The sequence below is a fragment of the Ovis canadensis genome, chromosome 2 (assembly GCF_042477335.2).
Source record: "Ovis canadensis isolate MfBH-ARS-UI-01 breed Bighorn chromosome 2, ARS-UI_OviCan_v2, whole genome shotgun sequence".
NCBI classification, from domain to species: domain Eukaryota; kingdom Metazoa; phylum Chordata; class Mammalia; order Artiodactyla; family Bovidae; genus Ovis; species Ovis canadensis.
This window is the reverse complement of record NC_091246.1, coordinates 70895531-70918953: the sequence shown is the minus strand read 5'-3', so window position 1 is coordinate 70918953 and position 23423 is coordinate 70895531. Positions and strand designations below refer to the sequence as shown.

The 23423-nt window shown below is 41.5% G+C and overlaps 1 protein-coding gene across 12 annotated transcripts in view; it reads right to left on the bottom strand.

Moving 5' to 3' along the window:
- Window positions 1–5991: 5991 nt before the first annotated feature.
- SMARCA2 (SWI/SNF related BAF chromatin remodeling complex subunit ATPase 2) overlaps window positions 5992–23423 on the bottom strand; it is a 177285-nt gene continuing 159853 nt past the window's right edge. For all 12 annotated transcript variants that reach the window (XM_069576449.1, XM_069576455.1, XM_069576453.1 and 9 more), the window contains 5 exons: window positions 17838–17943; window positions 17229–17330; window positions 13835–13967; window positions 8545–8687; window positions 5992–6912 (listed from right to left, as the gene is read on the bottom strand). In XM_069576449.1, coding sequence (XP_069432550.1) covers window positions 6877–6912; window positions 8545–8687; window positions 13835–13967; window positions 17229–17330; window positions 17838–17943 — 520 coding nt within the window. In that variant the 3' untranslated portion in view covers window positions 5992–6876. The remainder of the gene's footprint in view (window positions 6913–8544; window positions 8688–13834; window positions 13968–17228; window positions 17331–17837; window positions 17944–23423) is intronic.

Genomic DNA, 23423 nt, shown 5'->3' with positions numbered 1-23423 from the left:
TGACAGTTTTAGGTGAACAGCAGAGGGATTCAGTCATGCATGTATCCATTCTTATTGCATGCATGCTGCTGCTGCTGCTAAGTCACTTCAGTCGTGTCCAACTCTATGTGACCCCAGAGACAGCAGCCCACCAGGCTCCCCCGTCCCTGGGATTCTCCAGCCAAGAACACTGGAGTGGGTTGCCACTTCCTTCTTCAGTACGTGAAAGTGAAAAGTTAAAGTGAAGTCACTCAGTCGTGTCCAACTTCTAGTGACCCCATGGACTGCAGCCCACCAGGTTCCTCCATCCATGGGATCTTCCAGGCAAGAGTACTGGAGCGGGGTGCCATTGCATGCATGCTAAGTCGCTTCAATTATGTCCGACTTTGCGACCCCAGGGCCTGTAGCCCACCAGACTCCTCTGTCCATGGGATTCTCCAGGCCAGAATACTGGAGTGGGTTGCCATGTCCTTTTCCAGGGCATCTTCCCAACACAGGGACTGAACCATTGTCTCAAGTCTCCTGCACTGGTGGGCAGGTTCTTTACCATTAACGCCCCCTGGGAGGCCCGTAAGGAGGGAAGGTCCTTGCCATAGGAGGGTCAGTCATTGAGAAATCCCTGATTTTCAAGGGAGAAACAGCCAACAAGTTTTATAACAGGGTTGTTATATATTCAGCTAAGACCTTGGCTGTGCTTACATACCAGATGCCCCCACTCATCTCTCCCAGATTCTGAATAAAAATCCTAAAACTGCCTTGGTCCATCCTGTAGAGACAGGCTGTGTGCTATGCAGAATCAACAAATGAACAACATGGGAAATCACTCCCCCCAAAAAAAACTTGCACACAGCTTGAGGAGGACCCAGACATTGGGGAACGGGGAGAGAGGTGACTCAAACCAGTGTTGTTTAATTTACAAAAGGACGGAGGCCCAGCTAGCCTCAGTACTGCTGCAGGGCAGGAGCTGGCACTTGAGCAACATGCATTCTTCTGCAGACTTACTGATGTAGTGGTGGGGTCTCAGCGCAGAGGAACTGCTCTGCAGTCCTACGATTAGGTGGCAATGATTTAGTGAGCCCCTGGGGCTGTGACCTTCACACGTGCTTCTCAGATTGGTTCCCCCAGCCCTTAGGAGAGACAAGAAGGTACTGGATTTGGGTATTGTTACTCTTCCATGTTGGCTAAATAGTTTGTTAAGGGTGGGCCTTGTTAAGAAGGTATATTTAAATATGGCTACTTTTCTACTCTCTCTGCTCTAAAAGTGAGGGGGCTTTTTCTCCTGTCTTTACTGTGAGAACCTGCTAGGGTTCCAGGAGGTAAATCTCATGTAAGTGTGGGAACCCTCCTAAGACTGGGCACCCCTGCCCAGTCTGGTCCAACTGAGGCCTTCAGCAATTTGTTAATTATAGATTAGGTTTTCCTGTCCTGGTACTGGGCTTCCCAGGTGGCCCAGTGGTGAAGAATCTGCCTGCCAGTGCGGGAGGCATGGGTTCCATCCTTGGCTGGGAAGATCCCCTGGAGAAGGAAATGGCAACCCACTCCAGTAGCCTTGCCTGGAAAATCCCTTGGACAGAGGAGCCTGGCAGGCAGCAGTCCATGGGGTCACAAGAGTTGGACATGACTTAGCGGCTAAAAACCAAAAGCCTGGTACTGGTTACCTGCTGCTGGCCTTCTGCTCCTCCAGTAGGCTGTGATTCTCTGTATCTGCTTGTCTGTCTCTTCAGCTTGAGGGGCAGCAGTTTGCCCTGAACAAACTTCAGTTCTCTGGTGGATCTAAGAGGAGCTGTTGATTTTCAGTTTGCGTAGCTATTTTCTTATTGTGTTAAAGGGATAGCTGACTTCCAGGCTCCTTAAATGCTAGACAAGATACTGGAAGTCTTAAACACTTCTCTCTGGGTGGTAACAGTATCAGTGTTTTTTTTTTTTTCCCCTGGTACTATCTGTACCTTTGTACTTTTTTTACTTTCCACATTTTCTACAATGTGCATATATTTATTTTATTAGAAAAAAGAAAATAAATGTTCTCAGAAAAAGTTTTAACTGAATTTAATCCCTGTTGATGTGGAGGAAAATAAGGCAAGTTGCAGAGACTAGTACGGTACTTCAGTACTTAAATAACAAACTGAACATTCAATGCCAGCACAGCTTACTATCTATATTAACATGACTTTACAATTCCGTTGTCATCATTAGCATAATTTAAGTTTTCCAGGAGAACCTTGCCCTGGCAAATAATTACTGTCTACTGCATAAGCTTCCTATAAGACACGTCAGCTCTTCAGGAGAAAGCAACATAATAAATGGATAGTTATGCCCTAAGACTTAGATTCCCCCCTCAAAATCCTTACCTTACTCTTTCCACAGTCCTGAACTGTGTATCACAATGTTTACCCAGTCTTAACCAAAATCAGATTTCAAGAAAATCCAACCTTGACTTTCCTTCTCAAACTACCAAAACTCAATCAAGGCAGTGGGTTCCCTTATCACAGTAAGCAGCAAATTCCACTTCATCTTATTACTAGGTTACATTGGTGATAGCTGGGGAACTGGCATTTGACGGTGTATGTTTCTGTGCGTGTGTGTTTTAATGTGAATAAGAACAGGCAGAAGTAATCACATCAAGCTATTAAAACTGATTGCCTGGTAGGGGTGAATTCCAAATTAATTTTCTTTGTATTTCACTGGTTGTGGTGGACATATGTCTATTTTATCATCTTGGAGGAGAAATTTAAAGGTTTTACAAGACAACTTAAAATGCATATTTTTCGGGTGGGGCACTATGAGTCCAGTCTCTCTAAGGTTTATAATCTCACAGTAAGCATTGCTTCACAGCAGTTCTTGAGTTGACAAAGAGGCCTCTGAATGGATAAATAACAAAGTCCTGCTGTACAGCATAGGGAACTATATTCAAAATCCTATGATAAACCATAATGAAAAATATGAAAAAGAGTGTATATATATGTATGAATGAATCAGTTTGCTGTACAGTAGAAACTAACACAACATTGGAAATCAACTACACTTCAATCAAATATGCTTTGAAAAATGACAGAGGCCTCTTTCTAGTATATATATTTTTTAAAAAAAGAAACCAGTGATTATAAACAGGAATGCCGGTTTTCCCATAGTCTTGACTTAGTTGTCTTGCTTTCTTCAACTTGGAAAACCCCTTTGGAAAATTCTTACTGAAAATGATGCAGAATGCAGATATGTTCTTGCATAAAGGGCTTAGTCACTAGGAACATGTCACTTCCACCCTCTGTTAATAAGCTCAGTGTCCTAAACCACACCAGTGATGAGGAGAGCTCACCTGGACATAGACCCAGCAGTCCTAGACATATCGGTCGTCGTTTCTTGCCCTGTGCTGCCTCATTGTTGATGACCTCTCCCCAAGTATGACAGAGACTGAACCCTGCGATTCATATACTATATGACAGAATGGGTGAATAAGGATGGAAATGTTACTTTATCTGGCTTGATGTGGCTCTTATTTAGCAAATTTTAAGAGGAACAGACTTGGCCATTCCTCCAGCGTATCTGTAGAGTGAGATTGACTCTTACTGTAATATTCTCATGGGAACTACATTTAGTCATAAGGGGAGAATATGTCTCCAGCTTTACTGCTAAGAAGACCAAATACATTTCCCCCAGGTATTACAGTTTATTAGTCTGAATGAGGTTCAAGTTAAGCACAATTGAAGCTTGCTTCCTGGTAACCTATAAGACAGAAAAGCTGTGTCAGAAAGAGAAAAACATTCAGACTTTTCAGTTATTTCCATTTATATTGGTTTTACCAAAATGATGATTGTGTGATGGATGTATATGCCTGTACCAGTGATCTAAATCAGGATCAGGACCACTGTGGCCTCATACTGTTCCCCAGGAATGAAATAATGGGCATTAAGAATCTGACAGCTTTAGCAGCGCTCCTTTGATTTTAGCATGATCTGAATCACCTGGAGGGCCCCAGTGCTATCCAAGTCAGCGGAATCTCAGGGGCCTTTAGGATCCAAAGGCAGCTGGGTGTAAAGGACAAGGTATTAACCCTTGTGGAGTGGCTTGTCACCAAGAGAAAGAACCAAGGTAGTGGATTCTCAGTCATGGAAACCAGACAGCTAAGCCAGGACTCATTTGTAAGCCTGGTAATATTGGCAACTGCCAAACAAAGGGGGACCTGGAGCTTATCAATAAGATCAGTTCCAGGCTTCACTCACTGGGGAGGTAGGGAAGCTGAAAGGAAGATGGGTTTTGGAGGCAAACAAATCTTAACTTTCAAATTATGCTTTGGGGCACTGGCCATAGCTATTTAGTCTCTCCTTTGCATCATCCTTATTTATAGAAAGGGAATAAGAATTATGCCTTCTTCCCAGGGTTCTTGTAATTAAATAATTCTAGTAAAAGATCAAGTACATTGCCTGATACTCTCAGCTTCCTTCCTCTGTTCCTGGAAAACTGTTGCTTTTGGAAAGAACGAAGCCTACCCCTGGGCTCAGCTACTGGAAACAGACAAGGTGGATGCTGTGACCAGGTTAAAAATAGGCGGATGTGCAGATGCCTCTTAGTCACGCATGATCACGTTCCCTGCCAGCTCACTAGTGCTCTAAGAGCCACCTTCTGCCTTTCCTTTCTACTCTAGCCAGGGAGAACAACACAGCAAGACAGCAGGAGAGAGATCAGAGATCCTTCACCCACAGACGTCTTAAACCATAAAGACAATGGTTTGGATGGCTTGAGAACAGCAGTGCCTTTAAACTAATGGCAAATCATCTCAATAAGAAAAACTAATGCGGTTCATTCTTCCCTGGGAGTCTACAGTCCTACTGTGGTCAGCAAACTAAACAAGCCAAGAAGGGAAACCAACACATTCTGCAGTGCTTAGACTAACTGGAAATTCAGACCTGAGTGGACATTTAGAAAGACGGGAATTTCGCGGGAGGATTGCATTTTGTGTGGGTCATATTTCCTTCAAGATTCAAAGAAAGATGCACTGGCAGTTCCTCATATTATGAAAGTAAGAATCTCATAGTTCTTAGACATTTCTAAGAAATGAAGTTTCAACCAACTAATGCATTAGAGACAAGCAAAAATGCTTCCATTCTGGTCCTTGTCACTGGTTAAGAATCAAGTGGGTGGGGGTGGGGTGGGATAGATTAGTCATTAATGAATCTTAGTAGAAAGGTTATGGGGTGTTCCCTGAACCAGTCTTTCAAAATGAGCCCTTTTCAGATCTTTCTAAATTGATATAAATATAGGTTTATTAAATACTACGGTATAAATCACACTTCATTTTACTGCACTTTGCCTCACTGTGCTTTGTAGATACTGTGTTTTTTGCAAATTGAAGGTCTGTGGTAACCCCCACCTCCAGCAAGTCTGTTAGTCCTGCTTTCCAGCAGCATTTGCTCACTTCACGTTTCTGTGACACGTTTCAGTGGTTTTGATGCTTTCTCATTGTTATCCTTGGTGTGGTGACCTGTAATCTGATTACTACTATCATGACTCGCTGAAGCCTCAGATGAGGGTTAGAAGGTATGTATGTTATTTTTTAGACATAAAGCTACTGCACACGTAATGCTGTTATACACTTAAGACTACAGTATAGCGCAAACTGAACTTTACATGCACTGGGAAGCCAAAAACTCGTGGGACTCACTCTATTGTGCTGTTCACTGTGTTGATCTAGAACTGGACCTGCAGTGTCTCTGAGGTGTACCTGTGTATTTTCTGGTAAGTAAATAGAAGTTAAACCACTAGAAAAGGTTGAGCAGGGGCTTAGTGTGACTCAGTTCGTGGCATCATCAGTCCTGTTATGTAAGTCTAAAGTCACGAAAGCAATAAACTCTGCTCCCTTGCAACTCACCTGGTTCATTCTAGGGGATACTCTCAAGTCTAGAAGAAATTTTTTTTCCCTACCATGTGCACTGTAGAAAGAGCTTGCCCAGCCCTCTGCAGGACACTCTTACTCAGGCACCAGGGTTTTAATCTCCCAGAACTCAAAAACCAGAGGCAGTGTTTGTTGAGCTCAGTTATAGCTTTATTAGGAAAGCACCAACACCACATTCTTGGAAATTACTGGAATTTTATTTGCCTCAGGCTTATGACTTGCAACCAAAGACATTGTGCAAAGAAAGCAAAGATTAAGTACACTTTAGGGAGAAGGAGACGATACACGTTGGTAACATAGGAGATAAGGGTGACAAAAGAAGCCATCCATTACACTATATAGATTGCAATATTCAATAGCGATTTCAACAAAACTTTTTTTAAAATCAAGAGCGAAAAAATTAAGCAATGTTTACAGTAGACATCAATCTTATACAATTCAAAAAGCATTTTTTTTTCAGATCATAGAGCATAAAATGGAAAAATGTCTATGTAGGTGAAGTCTAACTACTGTACATTTATCACCTATTAAAGTTGCTTATATGTACCACAGTGTAAAAAAAAACAATACCAAACAAATAAAAACCTTGAAAATTGCCTGATGAAAAATAAAATAACCAGTGGCTTTTAATGGCTTCTCCTGGTTATCAGTGCTACAAAAAGACAAAAATCTTCTCATTTGAACAGGTGATAAAACCAGGCACAATCAAACTGTTACCAAATTAGACCCACCCATAGAAATATACCATCCACCCACATTTTTTCCATCAAAAGCTTGTTTGTTTGTTTTAATCTTTGAGGCCCATTTGGTCACAATATGTTACAAAGGTTTGTGTATGCGTGTGTTTTTTTACACCATGATATCATATGTTTGTCTGGCACTATTCTAAAGCTAGTTTATAGATGATAATGATATAGAAACGACCCAGTGCCCATAAGAGAAATGAACTCACTGGGTAGAGACGAGAGAGGGGAAGAAGTTCAGTTCTACCAACAAAAAAATGTCCGTAGTGATCACTCATCATCGGTCCCACTGGCTTCTGATTGTTCCTAAAAGTAAATGTAGGACAGAAAGACAATAAGCCATCGAGAGGCAATGGGGAAAAGAAATGACACTGTGGAAACAGTTAACCCTGCTAGTAAAGACGCATCGACAGTCTCTGTGCTGAAAAGGGGGGCTCCTACTTGGAAGCCCCAAAGCAGTGCTGGCCATCTGTGCCAGCGCTGTGCTCTCTCACAGCTGGGTATGAGAAGTTCACGGCTTATGATTTCTTCATGGCTGTGCTGGATCTTTGTTGCTGTGTGAGGGCTTTCTCTAGCTGCGGCTCTAGAGTACAGGCTCAGCAGCTGTGGCACGTGGGCTTACCTGCACCACGGCATGTAGAATCCTCCCGGAGCAGGGACTGAGCCTGTGTCTCCTGCATTGGCAGGTAGATTCCCAACCACCGGGGAAGTTCATGGCTAATGATTTCTATTTTGAGCACTATTTTTAGAAAATCCACGGGCTTCCCAAGTGGTACAGTGGTGAAGAATCCACCTGCTGGGTCGGGATGATCTCTTGGAGGAGGAAGTGGCAACCCACTACAGTATTCCTGCCTGGAGAATCCCATGGAGAGCAGGCTACCGTCCATGGGGTTGCAGAGTCGGACATGACTGAGCATGCACACGTTGCAAGGGAGAATAAAGTACTGTGTGTTTGATTTTAGGATTTTAAATGTGTTTGAAAATGCTTGTGTCGAGGGTTCAGGCTGGGTGGGGTGGGATAAGAATGCTAAACTTTTCTCAACAGACCTCAATGGCAAACATGTTGAAGGAAAATCAAACTAGCATACATTTGAACATGGAAAATTAACTTTCCAGAGAGCAAAAGAAGGGGATTGGTGGCAGGGAACTTGGAAGTCCTTTGGAAAGCGAATGAAATGGAGGGCCCTTCAGAAGGCACTGTATTAGAAGCTACCTCAGCTGCCCACAGAGTCAAGGACAGCGCCCCAGACCGAGCTATGCTCTTTGGGTCTGAAATCAGCCTCTGCTGTTTACTTACATGACCTGCAGCAAAACACATAACAAGTAAGCACTGATTTCTGTAGTAAGGTGAGAGTGACATCTATCTTAGGATTATTATAAGCATTAAGTATGGTACCATATGAGAAGGCCCTTATGTCAGGACCTGGCTCCATCAATGCACCCTGAATTTTTCAAATTTTAAAAATAACACCTCTAGGTATGTAAAATTCATCTGAGTTCTTTGTATGGCACCTGAAGTAGCAACTCAGATCCAAAACTCTGGCATCCTATCACTTTTTCTCAGCCTCATGTAGTGGTTATTTCCTCTGTATACCACTATACACTAGGTATGCTGGGTGGTATGGCTATAAAATATTAACTGGCCATGCAGAAAACTCTATTTGTAAGTAAGCACTGGGAAGATAAAGGGAAAGAGGGAACTTGATTTAGCAGTTATTTCATTTTTGAAGGCTATTAAAAAGACAATAAACAAAGCCCCAAATTCTTTGTTATAAATCACGCGGCTCAGTTCACACCCCTCAATAATGAAATCTCACCAAATCTTTACATTTTCATTTCTGAGTAATAAAGCATCAAGGGTGGAAGGGGCATGGGCGTACGAGAGGGAAACAGAAGCGGGGAGGGCTTCCCAACTTCAGCGAAGACAGCCATACTTACATTTTCATCCTGCTCTTCATCGCTGTCAAAATCGCTCACCACAGGCTTGGCTTTTCCTCGGTTTGGCCTTTTCTTGCCTTTTCCTTTGTCCCGGCCTTTCTCATCCTTTTTATTGAGCTTGATTTTCACCTTAACAGATTTCGCTACAATAAAACCAAACAGGCAGCAATGAGGAATCACAGGGGAATCTTTTTACAAGTAGTAAAATGATCCCAGCCTACAGATGACAAAGCCAGCATCCCAAAGTGCCCAGAGTGTCCTTGATTCATGCCTGTTCTCCAGTGGCTGATCCAGTTATAGTTAGCACCCTTTCACTTGCAAATGTGTCTTGGTTTTGCATGATAAGTTACACAGTCACCCTAAGCAAGCAACTAGCCTGAATGGGGTCCCGGAGGGAAGCTGGGCTGGGTCATTTTCCAGGTTTCTTGATGGCTGAACAGGGATCTTCCTAATAACCAGGATGGTGAAAGCTGCCTTACTGACCACATGGAGGGGTATGGGCATTTTTTAAAAGAGAACTTTGACATTAAAAAGTGTACGTGTAAAAGGATTAAAAAAAAAACAAACAGTGATTTTACTGTTTAAATAAAACTCCAGTTGACTTAAAAAGTTAACAGTACAGCAAGGTACAAAATGGAAAATAAAAACAAAAGAATTTGAAAGCTTTTTCCCCTCTTCTCTAGTCTATCTTCCTACTGTTTTCTTTCTGGTGATTATTTCCAGAAAAAGTAGTATACATCCCTATTTGCACATATAGTCATCCCTGTGTGTGTGTATGAATCTCTATAGATAGATGACATAAAATTCCATATAATTCTGTATACAGAGAATATAAAGAATACAAGTATAAACACATACAGAAAGATGGCACCCATTTCCACTTTCACAGGACTGTTCTGAGGATCGAAAAAAAACATTTGGAAGAAAGAGGTCAAAGTGTTATACCACAATTACAGGCATACATCCCAAGGTACATAGAAAATCATGTCCCGGCATTGTTCTGGGACAGGCGTCCCTAGAATAGCATTTTCAGGAATGGATGATGAGGTGACTGAGAATGAATGTCTCTCATTCAAACTCGTTTTGTTGGAATATCATGTCTGGTGGGTCTCAAGGCACCTAGAAATAGATAATTGTCATGGAGGCAATCAGCTCTGGAAGGAATCTCAGAGATGAGAACTTTTCAGACTTCTGTGAAGGGGGAGGGACCCACTGAACATTTCCAGACATTAAGTCTTCCATGGAAGTGTAGGCTGACAAAAAAGATGAGACAGAGCTGTTCTGAAGTGTAGGGACAACATCCGCCCTCCCCCCATCCCAAATATGGCAGAAGCTGGCAAATCCTAGTGCACAAAACAGTATTTCTAGTCCAGGCTTCTTCCATCTACGATACCCACATGGCTGCTGCTTAATGAGCTATAAGGCAGGGCCATGTTGCTTTGGGTAGAGTAATTTAGGACAAGAAGAGACTGGGGATGAGAAGGTCTACCTGGTAATGGAAATGTGTATAAGATGTGAAGCCCTATAAATTCAAAAAAATGGGAATTTGGAAAGAAAAAGTGTACTACCTTTACCTATACAGGTATAGTTCTTCCTGACGCAGGAGTACAGGAAATCCATAGAAGTCAGGAAAAGGCAGAAGACTGGCAGTCAAGGCGAGAAAGTACATGCTCAAGAACACGATCTAAATACTCACGGGACTGGTGGGCACTGGAAAGCCATCAGGCTCATGAGTCAGTGGACTGTGTTCCTCCACAAAACCCCCTAAAAAGCTGCCATGGGCAACTAGGCTAATAAACTGGCCCTTTAAACAGCATTCTAAGGCTCTACATTACCACCACATAGACCTGTGACAAGTTCTAGCTAACCAGGGTGGTAGGCAGAATAATGATGCCTCCCAGAGATGTCCCTGTCCTAATCCTCAGACCTGTCTATACGTTTACTTTGCACCGCAACAGGGAGCATGCCATAATCCCCCGGGATGGGGAGATTATCCTAGTGAACCACGTAGGCTCAGTCTAATCACACGTCCTTCAGAGTGGAGGAAGAGGAGCTCCTGGTTCAAGATGATGACATGGGAAGAAGCTGAGCTTGCCTCCTCCCAAAGACACCCTGAATGTAAGCTACAAGTGGGACAACTGCCTCTGAAAAAGATGCAGAAACTAGCTGAGTGACACTGCCACACTGGGCCAATGAGGAAAAACCCACACTGAAGCAGGTAAGAGGCGCGAAGAGGAGGCTGAGACACAATCTCACAGCAAACTTAAACCCTATCCCATCACAGTGACCCACAGCAGGGTCCATATCCAGGGATTCCTAAATAAGGGAAAACCCAAAGAGACGCACACTGAGACATACTGTAATTAAAATGTCAAAACTTAAAAAGCCTTAACAGCAGCAAAAATAACTTAGGCACAAGGGAACCCCCAAGAAGACTAGCAGTAGATTAAGCAGAACTGAGTAATCATCTATGTGGGGAAAGAATCTGAAAGAGAATGGCTGCATGTATGTGTATAACTGAATTGCTTTTCTGTGCCCCTGAATCCAGCAGAGCACTGCAAGTCAGTTATACTGCAATATGAAATAGAATGGTTTAAAAAAGGACGTTTGTGACAACATGGATGCACCATGAGGGCATTATGCTAAACGAAATAAATCAGAGAGCAAAAGATACTGTACAGTTTCACTTATATGTGAGATTAAAAACTAAACAGATATGGTGGTCACAGAGGTGAGGTGGGAAACGGGTGAAGGGAATCAAAAGGTATACATCTCCAGTTATAACTAAGTCATGGGGTTTAAGGTAACCAGGGTGAGTATAGTGAATATTATATTGCACATTTGAAATGTGCTAAGAGTAAATCTTCAAAGTTCCTGTCACGAAAAAGAAAATTTTTTTTCTAACTATGTGGTGATGGATGTCAAGGAGATTCACTGTGATCATTTCAAAATATACACAAATATGGCATCATTATGCTGTATATTTGAACCTAATATATCAGTTATACCTCAACAACAAAAAGAAGAACGTGGATGAAGAGGAGGCAGAAGACAGGGTCAAAGAGATGCAACATGAGAAGGAGACACAAGGAAATGGATTCTCCCCTGGAACCCCCAGAAAGGAATGCAGGCTGCTAACATCTTGATTTTGGCCCAGAAACCCACAGCAAACGTGTGACCTACAGAACTGTGAGACAGTAAATGTAAGTTGTACTGAGGCACTAAGTTTGCGGTCATTTGTTAGAGTTGCCATAGAAAGTTAATACACTAAGTCTCAGGAGAGGTTAGGGAAAAAGTCAACTGATAGCTGGGATACGAAGGGAGCTATGTGAAAACAGATTAGCAATCTGGCTCTAAAATATGGAAATGTTTAGCTAGAATAAATTATGTAGACTTAATCATCAAATGCTAGGATATAAAAACTAGGGAGTAACCAGATGAAACTGAAAAAGGTTAAACTAATACTTAAAAGGCAGAATCACTAAAGAGAATAACCCCAAGAGCAGATGCGGCTGTGGGGAAACACTTAAGTACTCTGCTGACAAAGATGTCAGCTCCATTCTCTGTGGCAATACGTAGGCATCAGATGTGTTTTTAAAATGTGTGCAATGATTTATGGGTAAGAATGTTCAGACAGCATTATCTAGAGTGAGATTACTCTCTCTCTTAGTACATTCATTAATGGATGTTCGTATGCATGGCTGTATAAAAACCTCTTTGCTTTGGGAAAATGTTTCTAATACAAAAATCATGCTACAAAACAGTGTGTGATACTTCTATAAATAAAATATTTATGTGTAGAAAAAAACTGGAAGGCAGCTGGAATTAAATGTATATTGGGTGATGGAATTATGCAAATTTTATTTTCTTAAAAATATTTTCCAGTTTCTGATACCCCAATGTTCATTGCAGCACTGTTTATAATAGCCAGGACATGGAAACAACCTAGATGTCCATCAGCAGATGAATGGATAAGAAAGCTGTGGTACATATACACAATGGAGTATTACTCAGCTGTAAAAAAGAATTCATTTGAATCAGTTCTGATGAGATGGATGAAACTGGAGCCGATTATACAGAGTGAAGTAAGCCAGAAAGAAAAACACCAATACAGTATACTAAAACATATATATGGAATTTAGGAAGGTGGCAATGACGACCCTGTATGCAAGACAGGGAAAGAGACACAGATGTGTATAACAGACTTTTGGACTCAGAGGGAGAGGGAGAGGGTGGGATGATTTGGGAGAATGACATTCTAACATGTATACTATCATGTAAGAATTGAATCGCCAGTCTATGTCTGATGCAGGATGCAGCATGCTTGGGGCTGGTGCATGGGGATGACCCAGAGAGATGTTATGGGGAGGGAGGTGGGAGGGGGGTTCATGTTTGGGAACGCATGTAAGAATTGAAGATTTTAAAATTTAAAAAATAAAAAACTAAAAAAAAAAAAATATTTTCCAAGTTGTCTGTACTAAGCATGTATCTAATAAAAGTTTTAAAGCATACCTATACTGTTTTATCTAGAAGACTATAATTACTTTGAGAGGAAGTATGGGGTGAAAACATAATTAGGTAAGAAGAAATTTTAGATGTTTTCAAGGCAGCCTTAACCTTTGAAATAATATAGTTACCCATCAAGGCTGGGACTAGATTAAGACTAGGGACATTCTTGCCTTGGGTGAAAAACTTGACTCCAAAATTGAGTAACCAAGATAAGTACCAGAAGATGCAATGTTTTAAAAGCTCAAAATTCATGGCAAAAAAACCCCCGTGATGAATAAAATATCAAAACTTAAAAGACAGGGTCAGTATCTGATCCACGAAGGACAAAATGCACCACAGTCTGAGAGTCAAGGCGGTGATCCTCAAAGTGCGGTGCTGGATGCATCCCTAACTCAGATCCCACCGCAGGCCACGGAATCAGAAACTCCGGGGTGGAGCCCAGCGGTCACCAAGTTTAGAGAACCACCATGCTGGGTAATAGCAAGCTGGTAGGAACAGCCATGCTGGTAGAAAATGTCTATTACACTGATTTCCAAAGGCAACATTCAGTGTGTGCTGTGAGCCTGGCCATGTGCTACGCTCCTGTGTGGTTGGAGGCGTATCTAGAACCTCAGCTTTACATAGGAGGAAACGGAGCTCCAGCAAGGTTAAGTCCACTGCCAGGGTTGCCCAGAGAGGCCACAGAAGACCAAGGCCTCAATCCAGATCTGCCCTGTGAGCAGCTGGAGAAACGACGCAGGTGGCCAGAGCCCGAAGAAGTGGCGCGACCACGTGGACTCACCCTCTGACTCTGACTCTTCTTCATCTTCCTCCTCCTCCTCTTCATTGCTTTCGTCCTCACTCTCTTCCTCTTTGGCAATTTTCTGCCGAGCGCTCTTAAACACTGACTGTAAGACGATGGAGTCTTCATAGATCTAAAGGGTCAAAATGGCAACTGTTGAGAACCCCAATCTGAGGGCCTGAGATTCACAAATGCAGCGTGCTCTTTTCTTCCCTGTGCCCACACCTCTGACACCCAACAGGAAAACACCAAACTCAGATCTACAGAGATAGTCTTACTGGAAAAGTCCACATACAGCTGAGTTAATTTCAGCGTCTGTGTGTGTGTGCACATGCTTGAGAGGGAAGGGGCTTCAATAAGATGTCCTCTCATTTTTGACAGCAAGACTAGTGTTCAAAAATGTTATTTCTTAAGAGATCAAATTTGTGGTTACCAGAGGCGGGGGTAGGGGAAGATAGAATTGGATGAAGGTAGTCAAAAGATAAGGCAATGGCACCCCACTCCAGTACTCTTGCCAGGAGAATCCCATGGACGGAGGAGCCTGGCAGGCTGCAGTCCATGGGGTCGCCAAGAGTCGGACACGACTGAGCGACTTCACTTTCACTTTTCCCTTTCATGCACTGGAGAAGGAAATGGCAACCCACTCCAGTGTTCTTGCCTGGAGAATCCCAGGGACGGGGGAGCCTGGTGGGCTGCCGTCTATGGGATCGCACAGAGTCGGACACGACTGAAGCGACTTAGCAGCAGCAATCAAAAGATACAAACATCCAGTTATAAGACAAATAGTTACAGGGATGTAAGGTACAATATGGTAAATATAATCAATATTGCTGTACGTTTAATACGAATGTTGAGAGTAAATCTAAGTTCTCATTACAAGGAAAAATATTTTTTTTCTATTTCTTTGATTTTATATGAGATGATGGATATTCACTAAACTTACTGTGGCAATCATTTCATGATTTATGTAAGTAAAATTATACTGTACATGGTAAACTTAGGTAAAACAGTGCCTTAGGTCACTAAAATCTCAATAAATCTAGAAAGAAAAAATAAAATCAAACTATATTTCTTAAATTGTTCCATCAAGTACTGTGGTATAGCAACATTTTTTTTAAAGGTGCAATTCTCCTAACAAGAATGGAAAGCCATTATTTATTACTGACTTTATCTGCGCCAGCCAACAGTATTGCAATAAATGCTTTATTTCTAGTGTATGCATATATGTGAGTATAGCCCTGTGTGGTTGCTGAGAGAACTCTAAAGTTCAAAAATGGCCCTTTTCCTCAAAAAACTGAAAACAGAAGTACCATATGATCCAGCAAGCCCATTCCAGATATATACCCAAAGGAACTGAAAGCAGGGTCCTGAAGAGATGCGTCCAGACCCATGTTTACAATAGCACTATTCACAGTAGCCGAGAGGTAGAAGCAGACCAAATTTTCATCACAGAGGTATGGACAAACAAAATGAGGTCTATCCATATGGTGGAATATTATCCAGCCTTAAAAAGGAAAGAAATCCTGTTACATGCTGTACCACATGGATGAACTTTGAGGACACGATGCTAGGTGAAGTAACAAGCCACTCACAGACAGACAAATACTGTGTGATTCCCTTATGAGCTGTCTAGAATAGTCTAATTCATAGAAAGAGAAGGTAGAACAGTGTTTGGTGGAAAGATTAGAGAGTTTCACTTTTACAAGGTGAAAAAGTTCTGGAGGTCTGTTGCACAACAGTGAAAATACCCTTCATGCTGCTGAGCTGTACACTTAAAAATGGTAAAGAAGACACACTGGGATGGGGCCACTGGGGCAGAATTTCGGCAGAGACACTACAGTTTAGCTGTAGTGTTTTAGTTTTGGATCTTAAAGGTGAGGATGATCCTATCAGGGGTCAGAAAGAGGGGTTTTTAGGAAAGGGGAACAAAGGAAAAGGTGGGGAGGCAAGAATCGCAAAGATGTGTCTGGGATGGAGCCATCATCAATTTCCTGGTTATGACATGGAATGACTATTATGCAAGCTGTTACTATCAAGGCACTCTATTTATATTCTTTCCTACAACTGCATGCGTATCTGGGGAAGTGGGTGTTTATGGGACCTGTCTTATTGGACTATGAACTGTTTAGGTTGAGGAACAGCAGGAGATAAGGCCAAAGAGTGAGGATATAACCTCAAAAGCAAACTACGGCAATTAAATTCATTCTATATTTTAATAGTATGTGGGGAAGCTCAAAGCTTGGTGGGAAGTAGAGGACAGAATAAGAAGGTGCTTAGAAAAAGATAAACCAACATCCAGGTGGGCCTGGGAAGGAAGCCAATTGAGAGGCCATTTATCACCCCAGGTCAGGGGTGAGGCAGTGTGGCAAACTGCGGGTGGTGGGTCAGGGTGAATATCACAGTGTAGCCACAGTCCTGTAAAGAACCTCCAGTCTATCCACAAACCTTCAGTGGTCATTCACAAAACGCTTCTGTATCGACTCTTGGACTTAACTGTGTCCTAGTTTTCACCTTAAATTTCTTTGAAGAAGGCTTGCTTTCAAGACCTATTGTTTTGGTCAAAATAACACTAATATTAAGTCCCATTAACTGGAAAGGTATATAGTCTGTTCAAGGCACATTCTGAGGAGGCCCACATTCTCCAATTTAGTGACTGGAACTGACATGAAGATTAAAAAGCCCAATCAGGAAAGAGGCCTAAGGACTTTCATGGTGGTTTAACACTGCCTTGGTTGGCAGACACACTGGCCTGCCTTCATGTTCTTTCTGCTTCATAAGTATGAGAGCATAGATGGGGAAAGGAGAGTTCCTACAAAAGGTGAGTGGAATTGAGGTGTAATTAAAGCGAGAGTGTCCTACCTAATTAGTTATTTTAATAGAAACACTTACAGACTCCTATACCCACTAACTGCAGAGAAAGAAAGTAAAGAGAATTGCAGCTGACCTGATAAAAAGCATTTTTGTAACAATTAGGGGTGATGGTTGTTTCTGCTATATAATTTTTGTTCTAAAACAAAACAGCAGTTTCAGCTCCTGAGGCAAAGTTACAATCAGAAAATCCAAGGTAAATATAACCAAATATACCATTTCTATAAAAGCAAAGATTGTACCTCTAGCTTTTAGGCATTATATTAAGTTATTAACTTAAATTCCTCCTCTGGTTAAAAGCCAGGCCTTAAAAGGGAAGCACAAGAAGGAACTAGTATGGATATGGTACAAAGGAGCTGGCATTAATTTAAAAATGCCAAAGCCTCGATTGACTTACTTAGGTAAGTAGCATGGAAAGATAGGCTTTTATTTTTCCTTTTCTTCTGCCAGGATAGGAGCGGTGGTAGCAAATGAAAATAGTTTACTGACAACAACACCGGCATGTTTAAGGTTAAACATGTCTCACCTGGGATCCCTCCAAGTTGAATGTCTGAGCATTGTGACAGAGGAGCATGACGTCTTTCTCCAGGTCACCCAGGCTCCGGTACTTATGATTACGAATTCTTTCCTGATGGAAATTTTGGATAAAACAGAGTCGGGGGGCGGGGGGGGGTGGGGGGGGGTGGCGCAGGGGTGGGGGAGGGTGGAGGTAGAAATACAACAATCAGTACTTGGTTAACAAAGCCTGATCTTCCCTTTGTCTTCCCAGTAGACAGTCCTGCCAGAAAGGTGGGGCTACACAACTCCAGGGGGCGCCATCCAGAGACCACCCTTCTTACAAGGGGCAGTGAGGAGCATATGACGGGAACCTGTAAGGGCACTGGGATCATGGGAGCAATCTGAGACTTCTTAAATAAAATGCCATATAATCAATATGAGCTCTCAATATGATGATTAAATAACGTACACCTAAAGGCACAGGAACATGCTGACCTTTAAAGTGCCAGGCCCCGGTGCGGGGCAGTGGCAGGAAGATGGGTCACCACTGTCGAGTCCTAATAATTAGGATTTTTTCCAACCTATTTACATTTCTATTTTATTTACTTTCATAAAAGTTTGTAAACAAAAGATGTACCTTTATTTTTTTGAAATCCACCGGTTTCCTAATTAATTCATAATATTCTGGTAATTCTTTTCTTGAAGGTAACTGAATGAAGACTTCGCTGAGCTGTCGCCCTGAACTGTAGGGTGGGGGAGACACACAGAACCATAACAGGTCACACACTACTGAGACAAACCTGTATTCTCTTTCAGAAAATGTCAAAAAAGCAAATGGCAGCCCATGCATAGAAACATGGAGCTCTTCAGACCAAAGAAAATCCTACCACTAACGCTATAAGAGATTCATGTCCTTGGTGCTAACTTCAAAATCACACGGAAACACCAGCAGGTCTCCACTTCTGCCATGTATGTGTGGGAAATCCACAGAGTGAACCTCTTCAGTTTGATACAAATATTTAAAATATCCCATTCCACCAAAAATTCCATTTCTAAATGAGTAATAATTGAATTGGTTATAAAAAAAATAACACTGGCTTTCTTTCCATACCCCTTTGTTTTCATAGTCACTGTATATTCAGAAAATAGTGTGTTAGAACATCCTCTGGAAATTCAAATGAAAAGCTTCTGTATGTACTAGGGCTGTCTTATCTTTGCAGTCTTATTCCTTTGAGAGCATTTTTACACACTGTGAACCACACGTACCTTTATTATTATTTGCCGGAGGAACCCCTTCATCTTGCCTAACTCCATTTTGTGTGTATGAAGTAATTTGTGCAGAAAAGAACAAACATATTTAGCAAGTGTGGCTGCTTCATGCGCCTGGGATCAGTGCTGTACCCTCCCCCCGACCCCCCCAATTCATGGTAGCTTTATTTGAAAGCACATTTAATAGCAACAAGTCTTCACATTTTGTAATTTTGAGAAACAGACTATAATACAATATAAGCATTTAACATTACTTAATGTTAGAAGCAGACACAATCAAAGGAACAAGATATAATTTAGGCTCAGGATCCTATTTTCTGACCGAGCGTATCTAGATCAATAACAGCTTGGGAGATATGGTATAGTCATTTTTCACAAAAATCTCACTTTCCTTACAATGCCATCTCCACTTCTTTTGTGAAGCCAGAAATACATGAAAAAAATATAAATCACTGCCATGTAAATTTTGGAAGGTAATCCTAGGAGAGTGTGAGAATGCTAGAAGCAGCAGCAGGGAATGAGTGACAATATGCTGTTTTAATCTATAGTCCCAGTCGTATAATTAAAAAATAATCATAATGACAGTTATCATAAAAAAGGCATGCGCAGTAACTCAAATGGTTGCCTAGCAACCAGTGGGGAAAATGCTGAAGTGCAAAGGGGCCTGCATAAATTAACCGAAAATCCTGTCAAAGGGATGGGTGAGTTTTTCTGTGATACTGGGTCAGTATTTAGTTTTATTTTTTAATGCATATACAGGCCTCATGAATACTGAAGCCAGGGGCCAACCCACGAGGTATAAGAACACCGCACTTTGATAGGAAGCTGGATTTTAAAGATTACTGTGGCAAGAACCAAGGTGTTCGCTTACCCTCAGCCACCCCTTCCTCCCATTTGAGGCTGAGAAATGTGATGGTACCACCATAAATTACCCCATATAGAATGTGAAAAAAACCATTTCATTTGCTGTCACCTTTGACACAGGGCCACAATCTCTGTTCTGTTTTTCTCTCTCCCATTCTGAGACTTAAATACACAAACATTTCACCAGTCTGTAAATGAATATCTGAAAGGCAATAGAGGAATTTATAGATATTCATTTTTCTGTTTATAATTGGCATTCTTTATACCCTAGCAACAGTCAGACCTCTTTGTAATTTTGGATTTAACACCTGACCCTCAGTGACATCTTCAATGTCATTTTCTACATTGCCAACAGATGGTGTCATTTTTCTATTGACGGATTACAAGTAAATCTTTGCTGTGTACACCTGTGATGGACGTACTCTCAATTTCATCTGCGCTACTAGACAAGTAGGAAAGAAGCAGTTTGCACTGAGGGTGTGGTAAAGCTCTTTTCATCAGGGACAGAATGGCTCAAACAATCTTGGTCTGATGTCCTGTTCCCACGACATATTCTAGAACCTACGAAGGAGACAAGTCCAGAGTTATCTATGCTCAATAAGAGAGACAGCTGAATGTTCTGAAACTCAGGACCAATACCTGTAAAATGACATAAATTTACTTGGTTTCAAAAACAAAGGCTCACGTGGCTTAATATTCCTCTCTCACTTTCTTTATGCTCCCTCCACCCCCAACACCTCCAAAGAACCAAGGACCGGAGCTGAAGGAAGACCTGGATGCCATCTAAGGAAACCTTCTTGTGGCTTCACTAGAACCATCTCCATTCAAACCCCTCAGTTTGGCTTTCAGAGACCTCCTCAGCTCCATCTCTGCAAATCCCACCTGTCCTGCTAATGTGACTCTTCCAGTCAGAACAGCCTCTCTATGCGTACTCCCAAGTACGTCAGCTGATCCCCTCTTTATCACAAATTCCAAGTCTCCCACCTCTTACTCCATGGCTAGAACGTTCTCTATCCTTTACTCCCTTCAAATAGTCCATGATCCATCCAGGATCAAGAAACTGTTCTCCTCAATATTAAACAACTCTTGGTACCTTGCTGCTCAGAACTTAATTCTATGTATGCTGGGTTTTCTCTCTCCTCCACAGAGCATGGGAACACTTTACATGCAGTCAGACCCTTCCCCCATCGTCTTATCAGAGGGGATACTTCTCATCTCAGCCCCAAGCAGGAAATGTCAGGTGGTCCTGAAGGACATTCAGCTTTTATATAACCCATAGAATGCATGAGGTAGCCAGACCACTTGCTAATGTTGTTACAGTAACTTATTTTTCCCTAAATTAAAGGTTTTTTAAAAAGGTTAAAAAAAAAAAAAAAAAAGAAGGCAGCCTGACAGAGTTTTGAATTCTTGGCATTTCTTTCTCAAACTTAAGCTGCACAAATGCTTTTTCAATATACCTTCTCAAATACTTTTTTTCTTCACTGCCAGGAAGTTTTTTTCCCCTAAAGTACATAACAATGGACTAATTGTCCAATGATTTGCAGAAGGTGTTCCATTTCTTATCCTACCCCCAAGGCATTTTCCATTATGTCATTTTATACATTTAAGGCTTGAGCAGAAATTATTATTTCCAAATGTGCTGTCTGCCGTGGCAAAAGTGATACCTGCCCCCCTCCTCCAAAATGGTCTGATTTCCCACCTATTTCATACAACATTCTATCACAGAATAAGAAACGTGATCCTATAAGATGTAGGGGGTGGAGAAGGAGAATAACCTAAAATACAAAGATAACGGAACCCACTGCATTTAACAGAGTTTGCAGGTGCTGGTAGGCACACACATTTCCTCTCGAGGTCAAAGAGACACCTGGCTTTGCTGTCACGGTACATGAGATGGAAAAGCCCTACATGCCACTATGCTAATGGTGGTTTGCAAGTCCTGCATGTAGAGTTTACATGCTTATACACACACACACACGAGATTTGCTTTGCTGTGCTTCATCTGGGAGCCAGTTTTTCTCCCATTACCTCCATAAACAGAATGGCAAGAATTTCACATCTCTACTACTAGGACTTAAAAATGATGACTACAGACATTATAAATGTCACATAAATATCAGGTCTACCTCTGATTACAGTTTAGGTAAAGCTGGAAGAGTGCATAAGACTGTAATACTAGCTTAGAAACCTACTCCTTTAAAATGCTGGCTGCTGCTGCTGCTCCTGCTAAGTCGCTTCAGTCATGTCCAACTCTGCAACCCCAGAGATGGCCGCCCACCAGGCTCCCCCTTCCCTGGGATTCTCCAGGCAAGAACACTGGAGTGGGTTGCCATTTCCTTCTCCAATGCATGAAAGGGAAAAGTGAAAGTGAAGTCATTCAGTCATGTCCGACTCTTAGCAACCCCATGGACTGCAGCCTATCGGGCTCCTCCATCCATGGGATTCTCCAGGCAAGAGTACTGGAGTGGGGTGCCATCGCCTTCTCCGAAAATGCTGGCTAGTATGTGTTTAATGCTAGTGGTTAAGGGTCCTTGAAAAAAAATTTTTTTGGCTGCTTCATGATTTGTGTTTTTACCTGCCAAAGCTGATCTACCGACAAGAATTCCTAATGGATACTTCTGGAAAGTAATCTTAACTAAGGCTGAAATAGGTTTTGTTTATATTTTTTTATATTTAATGAATGAATATAAAAGTGTATGGTTTTCTTGCCTCCATAAGATTTCATCATGATTTAGAACACCCACTTGTAGTTGGAAAGGTTTCACAGAAAATTATTAGAGTCCTAAAGGGGTCAAACATGGGAAATCATTTCAGAAGAAAACCATAAAAACTGGGTCAGCATTGGAGGGCAGTAGGTGGAAGCATGTGTCTTTTTGTAGGGTCAGATTCCTATAGGGTTTAGTAAATACCATTTAAAAATGCACTTAGATCTTAGTAGCACTCTGCTTATCCGGGAAGCCCCGAGAGATCTGAGCCAGTCATATAGTAGGGGTCAGAGCACCTGCACCATGCACTCTCTACTGAGGCCTCTCATCCGAATCTTACTGAGTACTGACGGACAATACTGTAACTCCCAACAAGCTTGAGAATCTGACTTCCTGGCTTCTTGAGGCATATAGGAGGTAATACCAAAAGAGAATGGGATGTGGGCTGACTTGCTTTTGGTAGTGGAATGGATAGCTGTGAAAATTACCCCAAGGGTTGTTTAAGGATTAGATATATAATGTGCCTATCAACCAAAATGAGGTTACCCCAGGTTTATGCAAGGTAAATGCCCCAAAGTTAGGAGACTTAAAGGGCTCACTCAGTTCAATAAGAAAAGCACCAACGCTTTAACAAGTCTTCAATGCAATCGTACTCTGATGTATGGTTTTGTGATTGGTAATCTAGGCAGAAATATGGATAAAGATATATACATATGTATATTATATGTACATGTAAAGATGTTCATCACAGGACTATTTAAAATAAGGCAGCCAATATGCTAAACAATTAGGGGAAAAAACAAGTGAGGGAATGCTAGAATCTAAACTTATGTAGTTTTAAATTATGTGCCTTAAAAGACAGGAAAATGCTCAGTATGACATTCAATGGAAAAAAACCAACAGGATATCAAATTGTAAATGCAATACACATTCAACTAGGTTTTTTAAAAGGCATGAACTAAGGACCAGAAGGAGAAATGTCAGCGCATAAACATACATTAATAATAATGTGCTCTTGTTCAACAAAATGAAGATTTACAATCTAATATGATTTGGAACCATACTGTCATCCATAAATAAAGTAGACCTCAAACACTATCCCGGGTTACCTTCTTTGAAAGCATGCTATAAGTAAAAAATCTAATTTGATTTTTCCCAGAGAAACGTCGTCTGAGGGGCCTATGACCAAGTATTATTTATGTCACCGTAAACAGCACAGTTCGTCACCTGGCACCTTTTAACTCTTCCATATAAAGCCAAATAAACAGAATAATAGAACAATAATTCCATAAATTTTCTATCTTAAAAAAGTAGATTTTAACAGAATCTACTGTATAAAGTTCCTATCTGTTCCTTCAGAATTTTCTCATTGCACTTACAACGAA